Raw genomic sequence first — 13,300 nt, 5'->3', positions numbered from 1 at the left:
AGGGATGATAATGTTTTATTAATGTTGCTGAATGATTGATTTGTTTTCTGTTCTGTTGCTGTTTTCTGGCTGCAAAATTACAAACCCATGACACATTTTTTCTGCACATGTGTGTTGTAAATTTCCTTTGTCACCAGCATCCAAACCCTTGTTGATTGCTGACACCATTTGCGTCTTTGAAGGGTTAATTTTGTCGACAACCTTTCATGCTGTGCGCAGAAAAAAAAACAAAAAAACGTTTTAAATATTTAATTACATGCACTGGCTGCAGCCTGTGACGGAAGAGTATTGCAGCCCAAGATAGCTGCAAATTACTGAATGATTCAAAAGGCAGGGTAAACTTAAACTGCCTTCACAAAGCAGTAGGATGCAGGTCGTGAAGAGCAGAACAATATAAACATGTTAAACGTTGGTATCATGTGGGGAATGTCACAAGGCCATATTATTAAACAGGCTCGTGTACTGACTTCTTGTGTCTTTAATTTCATTGTAGATTTTGACTTTTTTCGTGACTTCATTCTGATTAAAAGAGAAACACCATGTTTATAAGAGAACAATCTTTTCTAACACTGTTGTTTGTTACTGATTCTTTCATTTTGGATGCTTTTATTGTTACAAACTATTACTGGGCATATTTTGACCTCCAACACTGCACATGATTTCTTCTCCCTAACTTATGGTTAGTTTAGTCAAAAAGAACGCATTCGCTTATAGCTGAGCGCAGCACAAACAGCACAGGTCTGACACTAAAAAGATGGCCTCCTCTTGCGAACAACGTAGCATCCAAATGGCAGTGACTTTCACAGTTGTTATCCTGTACATATCTCCGGGACTGTGCAGTGATTGTGGGCTTTTGAGTGTTTTTGACACAGCTCCAGCCGCAGGGGCAGGGAGTCTAACAACTGCTGTGACATTCCCAACGGACTCATCCCTTTCAACTTTTCGGTGTTTCTCCTGCTTCCTGATCCTGATCATATACTGCCTCATTGTGGTGAAGGCAACATTCTTCAGTGGGTCGAGAAATTCACAGTCCTAATTGTTAGAAAAGCAGACAGGCAGGGTGTAAACTGTGATCAGAGAGGCTAAAGCCAAAATAGTGCCATGTTTTTGTTTAACAGCTGTTCTGTTAAATAGTTTACTTGAGGTTTTTCATCTCAGATTACAGTTTGTGTTAATATACATAAGTTTGGTTGCAATTGAACTAACAGCTTCTTGCTGCTGTAGCAGTAGCCTGTAGTGTTACAGAGGGACACACTCAAAATAACTCAACTTTAAACAGGATTAAGATTTTTTTTTTATCAGAGGTTTAAAATTATTTTGGTGCTGAAACTTACAAAATGACCATTAAATACAGTTTATTTAGTTTTGATTGCAACTTTAATGCCAGTGAAACTGTGACTTTGTTTTTCCTGTTAAACTCACTGCAGTTTATCTGATGTTTAGGTTTGATGCTCTAGATATTCTAGAAATCTGAAGCAAAGCTTAAGTTATTTCGGGGATGCTGCAACTTGTGTCGTCGCTGATGGAAAAGCTCACTCGCAGCAATAATCAATCTATTTTTTTCATCAAGATCCATGCAGTATTTCCTGAGAAATTAACAGAAATGCCAAAAAATGCCCAATCTCGTTAATGGGGTCTATTGTAGGCTGAGACCCATCCTCCAGCCAAGTTTCGTGCAAATCCGTTTAGTAATTTTTGTGTAATGCTGCTGACAAACCAACCAACCAACCAACAATCATTGGAAGAGGTAATAAGATCTTAGTGACACTGTAACAGAATTACTCTAAGATGTTTACATGACACTGGTCTTCATCAAAGTGCTCTTATACTCATATCAAGGTCACCTCTTAAATGCACGTAATATAATTCTGCTGCATGGGGTCTCCCAATTAAACAATGACAACAACACATGGACCTATAACTAGATATAGCATCAGTGGCGAAGCCCCTTTGAGCGGGTTTAGTGCCCAGCTATTTTCAATATGGATAAAATTATTTAATTTTGTGGCTGGATCAAATTATGACACTCAAAAGAAAATGATTTGCTGGTTTGCGGCTTCTTCTTTAACAATGTAAGCTTATAAGAAAAAGTCATGTAAATGCGTGTATACTAAAATTCTGTCCTAAATAGTTGTGCTGTACCAAAAGCAGCTTTTGTGCCCTTTTATGAATTCGAGCCAGAGATTAATGGAGATTATTGGTTGTGACATTATGTACTGTAAAACTAATCTGCATTCACACCACCAGCAGCCCACCCAATCCTGCTCCTCTGTCTGATGGCTGATTTCAGCCAGCTGTTTGCGAGCTGCAGTGCTGCAGCAGTACTGTACTGTGTGGTAATGTACCGATAATTTTAGAAACGAGGTTAAGGTGTTTTATGTAAAACACCAATGTTTCTGTGGTCATACAAAAGTTCTTTGTCAAGTGTCTCTGAAAGTGAATGCCTGTAGCCTTGGCTGATAAAAGTTAGAAAGAGTCTGTCTGTCGTGTATATCACTAAAGGCATATTTACTGAATATTTCCTTCTTTGCTTTGATGCTTTTGTATCTTCACAGTGACCTTAGAAATAGAAATAGAAAATGTTTCATTATCAATAATGGTTATTATTACAAAATGTCAATACTCTAATAGAAAAGAAAACGTGTTTGAAATGAACAATGCATATTTTGCCCAGATTTTCTCTAATCGGGCTTAAACTATGAAAACAAACAATCTGCTAATGTTTTACATTTTGCTGGCTGCTTCTTCCCCAACCTGCCCCGTCACAACATCAAATAAACGTTTTAAATTCTTTACAAATCTCATTGAAGCAGTTTGCAGTTATATGGAACATATGATTAATTAGATAAAAAATGACAAGCCTTAAAGTGCATGGCGTTGCAGACTTGTTTTCATAGTTCTTATCCAACTGAACTTAGGGTAAGCCCATTATTCTCCATGAGCTGGGACATAATTCTGTATTACAGCATGGAAATGTATAATCATCCAAAGCATTGCTTTTGTGTGTGTGAAATCAAAGGGCATGTGGAAAACTGTGTAAAATATCTGTCACAGTAGAGTGGTTAAACCACTCATGTAGAACTAAACTCATGTTAAACCACTCATGATGGCTGCTAGTGCTTTAGTTCTGTGGTGCAGGACATTAGAGCGGCATTAGGAAGTGATAACAACTCAGTGTTGCTTCATGTCCAGAGCTGTCGTAAACAGTGCTGTGGCTCATCAAAGGGAGTTTTTCATCAGAAGTGGATCAGTTTGTTGTGATAAGAGTATTTAAAGTATAATCCAAGGTGTTTGGTTGATTGTAGTCTATCAAAACACAACTTTTATTCCTTAAAAATCTTAATGCACTCAGTTCCTGTTGTTGCAATCCCTTCAACTCAATATGAACTATGTGCAATATAAGGTTTAAAAAAAGTGCATTCAATGCTTTTTCCATAGTAAATCTCTCTATTTTATTTTATTACTTTTTGCATAATTTTCTCAAATTTGGACATTCACATGGGTTTTTAGAAACCTTGTGACCCTTGCGTGCTCATGATCATATTCTGGATATATTGGTCTGAGGTCTTGATACTGTGAGATGCCAGCCAAGCCTATTAGACTCTCTCGAGGCAGACATTTTGTGTAACTAATAACCTTAATAAAGGCTGCATTCCATTTAGGTGAGCGGTTCCCCTGGCTTAAAGCTTACAGTAACGCAGAGCAAACTTTTGTTCGGTCAGACTGTACACATTGAGAAAGGTCTACTGTCACTCTGGACTCAAGCTCAAGACAGATATTTCATCAGGTAAAGTGGGAAGCCAGTGAGCCGCACATAGCTAATACTGCTGGTGGACATGATTCGATTGGCAATGAGTTGGCAAGACTATAAGCAACTCCATAACCACATCGACTTAATAAGACAGAGGTCTTGCTACATGAAATATTTGGCATTAGCTGTCATAAAGTGTAGCATCTAAGTATGTAAGTATGTTGGTAATGGCTAATAATCTTTTAACTTTAGAGGGTTTAATGCAAAATCCATTTTCATATCACTGAAATGTAAAATAAATATAGCTTACACCGCCTGCCCAGCACAAACTGGCAGACAGACAAAGCTAGTGACCTGCCAGCTAAGAACCACTTAGTAGCTAACCAAAAACCAAAACTTACACCAAAACAAACATACAAGAATAATGACTATTGGACTTGCATTTAAAAGGTGACCAGAGACACAGGTCAAAATGAATGCTAATGTTGCTCCCTGTTAGCTGGATGTGGCTACTGTTTGCTAACACATATAAAAGTGCATAAAAGCGTAGCATAAAAGTGCTAAGTCAAGGCGACTGGATTCTTGAGGATGCTTTGTCATATAAAAATGCGTCTTTAGACCTGACTTACTGGTGACTAACTGGGAATCTTCATAAAACTTGAGAGGGATATTTCAAGAGGTAACGTGGGATACTGCTGGACATGAATTATGAGAATGAGTTGGCAACCATCATAAATTCCCAAAACCATTATGAGCTTAATAAAACAGAGGTCTGGCTCTATGAGATATTTTACATTGGCTGTCATAAAGTATCTAAGGGCATGAGTATTGCTAAAGGCTAACCATCTATGAACTTCTGAGGGTCTGATGCAATATACATTTTCATATAACTGGTCCACTTTACTGCTTGTATAGCATCGGGCAGCTGTTCTTACAAAAATAGGTTCAATATACCAAATGCATGTCACCTGCGCAGCATAAATTAGCAGACAGACTAAATTAGCTAGCTAAGAACCACTTAGCTAACCAAAAACCCAAACTTATACCTTAACAAACATGCAAGGATAATAACTATTGGACTTACATTCAAATGGTGGCCAGAAACACAGGTCAAAATGAATGCTAATATTGCTCTGCTTTAGCTGGATGTGTAAGGCTACGGTTTGCTAACACATACCTGAAAGGGCTAAGTCAAAGGCAACTGGCTTCATATTCTTGATGACGCTTTGTCATCCAGAAACGCTTCTTCAGACTTGACTAACTGGTGACCTGAATAACTGAGATATGTCAGGCGTATGTGTTCGTCAGCTTATTGTGTTGTTCCTCATCACCAAAGTGGCCAAAAAATTAACATAAAGTAAATTTAAACCCCCTAGCATTGCATTCTAATTTGCTTTATCCTAAATTCTTGATACTAATTTTATTTGTGAATCTTACACTGGGTATTTAGAGATTTTGTGCTGGCTTTAAGCTAGCACAATGTTAGCCTGTAACTAAAGAAAGGTTAACCGGGGCCAAAGCTCTTTACCAATGATGACAAATGACAAATCAAACAAAGGGGATCAGTTATTATGGCAGTATGCAAGATTCATCAGCATATGCTTATAAGCCACTCAGTTGTTGTGAAGGCTTTGGAGGTACAACTCCAAAATAAGAGTGGAAAAATAATAAGGGAGGAACACTTACTTTCAGTAAGAACTACACTGAGCTATCAACGGTATTCTTGCACAAAAGCCTAGAGTATATTAATGTATGTTGGGCGTGCCAGCATAATGTTCCGGCTCACAGGTTAGTGTGTAATGACAGTGACAGACAGCTTAACTAACTGATAGCTCTACAGCAGACCAGATCCTCTTAACAATACACACCATGGCTTAACCCTGATTATTGCAGGGCTGTATTAACTGCACAGCAGCAGTAGATGCTGCGCACACACAGTAGCTCAGCGCTATGGGACTGTATAGCATCGGCACTTGTTTATGTATCTGCTGACATTAAAAAAAAGTAGGAAAAATCACACTCAACAGCAATTATACTACAATATCAAAAGTCTAGTTAAGAAAATATGATTCAGAAAATTCAGAATTTTTAGATAGATAATGTGAATAAAGCCTGGACTGATACAATTTGAAAGAACTGCTGCTTTTAACCAAATACTGAGAAGACCAAAATTGGAGCGGAAGAGGAATTATAATTTCTCACTCCTGTATTACTCATATTTCCTCCAAATACATGCTTCATTCGAAGAGCTTCACCAATTTAATTAATCAACTGGCACATTAGTGAACAGGACAAAATATTGGCTTACGGAGCAGTACTACCAAACTAAACTGTGGCAATTACGTCCCTGCTAATTACTTAATTTCACAACCGTTATCCCTGTTATACAAATATATAGTCGATTATTTTCATCTATGGTAAATCTTAAGACAGAGGTGCCACAGGTGTACACACGTTGTAGCTTAACACTGGGCAGCAACAACCACAAACACCACCTGGTGAAATGCCCCAGACTGGATATTTTTAAGGGGTATCAAAGCCCGGTGACTGGAACAATTCAAGCGCAATACTTACTCTCATCGACACATCTGTTTTGTAACAGCTGTGTACCAACCACGACCTGAATCGGTTAACCTAGACTCTGTCGCTGCACAATTGTGACTTGTGTAGACACAGAAGAGACCTAATATGCTCACTCTGTCATAATGATAGCTTGTAAAATGATGTCTTTAGAAATGTAGAGTACAAATCGGAGTGATTGTGAGAAAGTGTCTAATAGGAGAGGAAAATGAGGGGCCAATTACAGAGAATGGCCATGCACTTTTTTTCACACATCTTATAAATATACATCAAGCTTGACAGAGCGGACCAGCCGAGCGGAGATTCAGTGGGGCGGAAAGTCTACATAAATGACCCAGTGAACATAGAAAACAGTCCCCAGTCCATGCTTCCATCTGGTCAATCTCATTAGCCTGTACCTCTGCCCTGGACTAAAGACACTACAGCACTGACAGTTGAAAACACTTCAATCATTCTTATCTCAACAAACACACATCCTGTACACGACTATAATCTCAGCGGTGGAATACAATAAATGAGCACCTTTGTCACAATCAACTGTTTGCTAAATTGCCCTTGAAGGTACTACTAGGATGTAATGACCAACCTGTAGATGCTTGCTGGTTCATACGGCCGCCAGACAAACTTGTGGGACTAAAGAGCAGAACCCAGTAGCCATCAGCAGCTGTCACTCATTTTCTATGTCTAGCTCTTCTGAGGAACTCTCAATTCACAGAAAGATGCATCGCTCGGGGCACAATTCTGCCCGTCTACCACCTCAATGCAGCAGCTGCGACCTGCATACAGTGGGACTTCACAGTGACACATTAGTGACGGGCTGTGCATTCGCAACAACAATGTTACATTTATTACTTCGGAGATATAAACGGGCTTAACGAGCAATAAATACTCACAAGAGTGAGAATGATCTGACGTTTGTTAATTACAAGCATTACGGCGGTTTTAGGGTGATGTGTTACTCCTCAACTCAGATGACCTTTTTTTTGTTGCAGCTTTTTGTCTTTTACTGATACAATGCTCCCGCCAGTCTGCATCCACCCACACACATGCACACACACAATGCAATTATGTAGGTCTCCTCCACTGGGGTCTATGGATAGACAAAAAGCTAGGGGCCTCGTTTACCACATTTGTTTCATTGTACAGACTTTTGATTTAGGCTGAGCCATGAAGGACAAAAAACACTATTGTTATGCTAAACAGTAAGAGCTAAAAAGCAGATGTGTCGTACTTGAAATTACAGCTCTAGTTACAGCAATGTCAGACTCCAATCCAACTGAAAACATATCCACTCTCATTAAGGTAGATGTTATTTTCTATTGTGTCATCTCAGCTCATACCTTCAATTGATTAAAAAAAAGCACATCCAACCAAAAAGCAAGGTATCTCTGTCTGTCCGTGTGGTTCGCATATTTCAAAGACTTCTACTTCACACTTGGCAGGTTTTTTGCTGAGGACCCAAGTTAGTGTAGTGTCAAGTTTGGTGCAATTTGGACACACAGTTCAATATGAATACATTTTGAATTGAACTGTGCTGCTCTCAAGCTTAGCGCACGCGAGATCCCTCTTGTGTGATTTCATGGGGAAGCAGACGTAAACAAAATAGAGATTAGTTTGGTTGCTGTAGTAAGGCGTTACAGTGGGGAAAAAAACAAAAGCATAAGGTTAAACAATTCTGAATGAGTGGTGAGAAGTGGTCAACATGGGTTTTCTATTCTTTAGCGAGAACTGGAGTTGAGATTTTAAAGGTCATATCGATAACGTTTTTTTTATTGTGACAAATCTTTTTTTTTTAAATAATTTATCTGCAGGGCTTGTTGAAAGGTGCAGATCTCTTTTCCTTAAAAACATTTTACTTTACATTTTTACTTTACTTTTACGACGACATAAGAGATCTACAGTATGAGGCCAGCATACTATACAGAACTTATGTTAGCTAGCTAGCGTTAGCAATGACCACTACTGTAGTCTCTGTCTCTTGGGAGTGCGTCATACTTTTCTTTTTTAAGTTAAATAACTGTTGTTTCAATCTGCTTTACACAATTGTTGCAAGAAGTGGTCTGCTGTGTGTGTGGACATGTACTAAGTAATGACGTGACGTCACTAGTAATGGCAATATCCCAGACTCCCTTACAAATCGCATGATTTTAAGAGTTGTTGCATTGTGAGGAGAAACTTAACAAACTCTGTGAAACGGCTATGGCAAAGTTGAAATAATTGGTGCCTTCTTGTAAAGTCTGCATTAAATACACTACATTAAGGTGTTTCTTTCCTTGTAAAAAGTGTCTGTTTATCGCAGTATCTCTGTAAAAGCCTGTCGTGTTGAAAGTGCATCGTCTGCTTCCCTGTACGAGTACGTCATACCTCCCAGCAGCTGTTTGAACACACTGTCTCAACTGACCTCACCATTTACACCAAATTAATAAAGAATATAGTATGACAGTAAATTTACTAATCCGGTAAACAGTAACTAATATTGGCTACTTTGAAGAACAAAGTGGAAAGGTCACCATGATCCCATAAAAGATGAAATGTTGTAAACTATTTAGGCCTTCTTGTTCATTCGGCAAATGTTATACATGAAGATATTTATTTCTTTTTGTAAATTATCTGAGAACACGCCTGTTCGGCTATTATCCTATTTATCTATTTTCGCCCTAACGTTAGGCTTAAGGTTAGTTATTTCAGAGACGCCCGCAAAGCTCAGATTATAACTCGAACACTGGTACCAATGTAATCATTCAGAGTCATAAATATTAAGACTGGATCTGTGAAACCCTCACATTGCTAGATAATCTGTGCCGAGCACCATGTGTAAAAACAGGCACTGCTCTAGTAGTATATAATACAGCACAAGATCAACAGAGTTTGGTAAGAGAAGATAATCATGATATGCTAAGCAGCCTCCTGGTTCAGTACATCCATACAAGCTGAGCAACATATACTCAACAAGTTAAGCATGAGGAGTAAATACAAAGTGTGCACTGAGGAATAGGTGGCAGGGTTTTATAATGTCGTTTCAGGTGATTGCAGTCATGCTGCATATGGCCCACTGTGAATTTCCTGATTCTGTGAAAAAGTATGTCAAATATGTATAAGCCTGGATCAAATGTGAGGCACACTTAAGTCAATAAATTGGAATACTTGCTGACTTACTAGCTCTTTCCTTTCACTACAGTACAATAATGACAGAGACTATGTTGCAGTTCCAGTCAGATACAACATGATCTGCTTGAGACACTGGCAGCAAACATGAGGGACAGATTTGATAGCTTAACATGAGCCTGTGTTTGCATATGTTTACTGTAATCTATATCAGGAGAACAGTATTTCTTGGTGTGTTTTTGTCTTTTCTACTTTGGCAGCAAACCCAGAGCTCCCAGCTGACTGAGTCCTGATGAAGGTGTGCAGGTGGTAAGCGCCGTAGGTAGCATGTTTTTCAGGCAGCCCTTAGGAACCGGAAGACAACAACTGCATCACTTTGAAAGCTGTACAGCGTGTACGTCCCCTGATTCACACACTTGGGAGCTTGTGCACGAAAGGGATTCAAGGCAAGTTTGAGGTGTGTGTAATCAATTGTTTGGGCCCAAACAAAGCTGCTTATGCACCGGTTCAAGGTTCAAGTCCAGCACATAATGGCCTATAATAGAGATGCACTGATACGGAGTTAGGGAGCTCGATCTGAAGGAAAGAAGCAGTCTTTGTTGATCCCTGCTGAATTAAGGAGAGAGCTCAAAGGGACAAGACGATGTCAAGGGACTGACTGTTTATCTGTCTGCATGAAAGACAACGTTGAAAATGGCATGACTGAGGAGGAGGCAGGGTCAGAGTAGAAACAGTGATGAGATCAATTACGCTGAGTAAGAAGGCCCTCAATTACAATGGCTATGTTGTCGGGTACTTTAAATCAAAGAGAGGTACAGAGGCCCAGGAAGCGGGCGTGGCAGCTCTCTCAGGTAACACAGCAAGGAGGCCGAGCCTGTTTGATCACGTCACCGACGAGCTTTGCTAAGTGGCAGAATAATCGACGGGGGATGTTTGGGCTGTTCGAGGACCTCGAGAGGTAATAAGGTCCATTTTGTGTTGCGTCTCTAATGGGATGATGAGTTTAAAAGCCAGAGTGAGTGTGGTAAAATCAAGACGAGAGGGCAGCATTCGTGTCTCACGAGTACAGACTAAGAGGATTTAGGAAGACGGCAGTACAGGGCACACATCATGTTCTAGGCCACAACACTTGAGTGGAAGTACAAATGTACCATACGATGACAATAAAGATTATAGACCATGTTCACTATTATGTTGATTATCAGGTGAAATATGATACTTTTAACCGCCTTTCAATATCACTGACAAAACTACTTTTTCTATTTTAGTTTATTATTACTCATACTTAACTTGTCTTACTTCCACTGTTATTCTATTGGCACCGTTTTTTGCATGTACTCCTTAAACACTTTATATTTTGTATATTTCACAAATATTTAATACTCTAAACTCTTAAACTGGGCCCAGTGTGTGACCCTGACCCGGGAACCCGCTGGTTGTAACTGTAAATCTTTTTGGTGCAATCTCTGGCACAAGAAGTTCCTTCAGGATTAATAAAGTTCTACCTTATCATATATTTTTTTTAATTATATATGTGACTTATGCACTAATTGTCTAAACACATTAAAAGTATGGAAGTTCTGTTGCAGGCTGAGCAGCACGAGAAAGAAACTGTCAACCCAGGTGAAGGAGTGGCTCCATGACGAGCACTGAGAGGTGTTTGAGATCCAGTTGCAGACACCGACACTACTTTATAATTAAACTAGCAGAGGCTCGTTTTACACTTGATGAAGAGCAAATCAATAAATAAATAACTATTTATGGCATTTCAGCTGTTGACAAGTAACTCCAGCCCCATAACTTATGATATTCACAATTCACATTTTTAACACAAATGTGTGCCTGTGGACATTAATGCATGTGTCTGTGCATCAGCACCTGTTTGCTACAACTTCCACATGATCAGCAAATGAAAAATCAGCGTCTATTTTCATTTGTGGAAACTTACAGCGAGCCATGTGGGAGACACAGAGCTTGCGTATCGACTAACACACTATGAATATGCTTGGATAGAAATAATGAATTACTCCTGATACAAAATGTGTCTAATGTTGGCTTTAAAATGACTCCCAAAGGGCGACATCTACTGACCACATTCCACTCCTGAGCTGCTTGAATCTAAAGAAAAAGAGAAAACCCTCAAAATATACTCGGGTATAGTAAAGCTGGTGGTCTGATATTTCCAAAAACAAAACCCGTCGATTCCGCGTTAGAACTACAACACCCACTGCCGGCCCACTTCCTGCTCTGAAGGTGCATGTGTAGCTCCACACAGGACTTGCACTACGACAGGCTATGTCACAGTGCGGGGGGTATTAAAGCATTAAAGCAGGCCGGGAGCCTAAATATAGCCTAGGAACCACTTTGCTTAGGGCAGCCCGATTTCCCCACACGTGACACCGGTGATACAGGCCGCTGTCCCTGGTCCTGAAACTGTACCGGGTCCATGAAATGCATGTGCTCGACGTTCGCATGAGAGGCCGCGACATTTTTAAAGCAAACATCTACACACGGACACCTGGGGTGGTGTAAAAGACGCACTAAAGGGTGGCTGCAGGTTTAAAGTGTAATGCGGGTTGGCAGGATGCAGATAGTTCAATACACACAAACTGCAATTCCTCATAAGCAACAGTGCGAGGCGCATGTCTGATGCAGTTCAGGGGGGAGAGAATGGGAGAGAGAAAGAGAGAAAGAGAGAAAGAGAGTTTGATTGATCATGTGGGCTATGGGAGCCTGCGAGAGTTGTCGAAAATTGCTGCATAGACGCCCCTCAGGCACCTATCTGGTACCCACTGACTCCAAACCATGCTGTGGCCGCGATAACCACAATTCACCGGAGTGCCTGTTAGCAAAAAAAAAAAAAAAAAAAAAAAGCCCTCAGCCATGGGGGGCTGTTAACAGAAGCGTTCATTCTTCCGGGTTGGACTTCACCGGTAATCCACAATACATTAACTTACCGCAGTCCTCACACAAGATCTTCCCAACATCCTTTTTAAGGTTCTTTCCACTCGTGTCCAGAGGCGCAAACGATGCCTTGAAAACCAAGGGCTCGTCAGTGGGGTCCATGAAAAAAATGTACTTGTGGTTCTTCTTCACTTTGGTGCACGGAGCCTCGGATCCAAATTCCCCCACGGTGACGAGCTGCTCTCGCTCCAGACCCCCGCTGTTCAGGGGCCAAACATCCAGCACTTTGACATTCACACGGTACGGCTCCGCGGAGACGTTCACAGGCGTAGACTGCACCTTGCCCTCGATCACCACGGCGGATTTGTAAGCCTGGTCCTGCAGGGAATTCAAACTCGGGGAGTAGCAGGCGAATGAGACCCCGATGACCAGCATGGATAAATGTACTGAATCAAGCCTCATGCCGCCTGCTTTGGCTCGGTGGTCGCTGGTCGCGTTGCGGCAGGGCTCTCTCGGCTGCGGGGCGATGGCGATGGAGCTGGGTTGAATGAAGAGACAGCAAGTAGGCTCCAGTAGCACGGCAGCGCGGCAGACCTTGCATAAGTGTCCATGCCATCGGGATCCGCTGCTTTTTCGAGTGATTTTCAATGGGTAAACAGCAGCTTTGAAACGGGGGGGAAACCGCGGGGCGATGCTGGGATTCAAATCCAGTCACTGCTTTTCTGCTAATAATAAGGCATCGTAGACAGGCTAAGCAAGGAATCGGCGGATTCTCCCCATCCAGAAGATGTGCCCCCTATGCTGCCATAGTAGCCTTAACTGCAAGACGACGCCACTCTTATCTTTGCCCAAAAATTGCAGTGGTGGGGTACCGCTATGATGGTTTTCTGTATCATCTGCAGCGGAGGCAAAAGACGCAAAATGCTGCAGTGAAGCACAAGTTTGGTAGTCCGCTCGCAG

General features: G+C 40.8%; 1 protein-coding gene across 1 annotated transcript in view; it reads right to left on the bottom strand.

Annotated features, from left to right (window-relative positions):
* nrg2a (neuregulin 2a) overlaps positions 1 to 12,901 on the bottom strand; it is an 81,360-nt gene extending 68,459 nt beyond the window's left edge. Inside the window, exon 1 of the mRNA XM_084373468.1 lies at positions 12,394 to 12,901. Coding sequence (XP_084229594.1) covers positions 12,394 to 12,802 — 409 coding nt within the window. The 5' untranslated portion in view covers positions 12,803 to 12,901. The remainder of the gene's footprint in view (positions 1 to 12,393) is intronic.
* Between the last annotated feature and the right edge of the window lie 399 nt (positions 12,902 to 13,300).

Source organism: Pagrus pagrus (genome assembly GCF_965226575.1).
Source record: "Pagrus pagrus genome assembly, chromosome: 14".
NCBI classification, from domain to species: domain Eukaryota; kingdom Metazoa; phylum Chordata; class Actinopteri; order Spariformes; family Sparidae; genus Pagrus; species Pagrus pagrus.
Note: the sequence above shows the minus strand (reverse complement) of the source record. Positions and strands in the feature narration are given on the sequence as shown.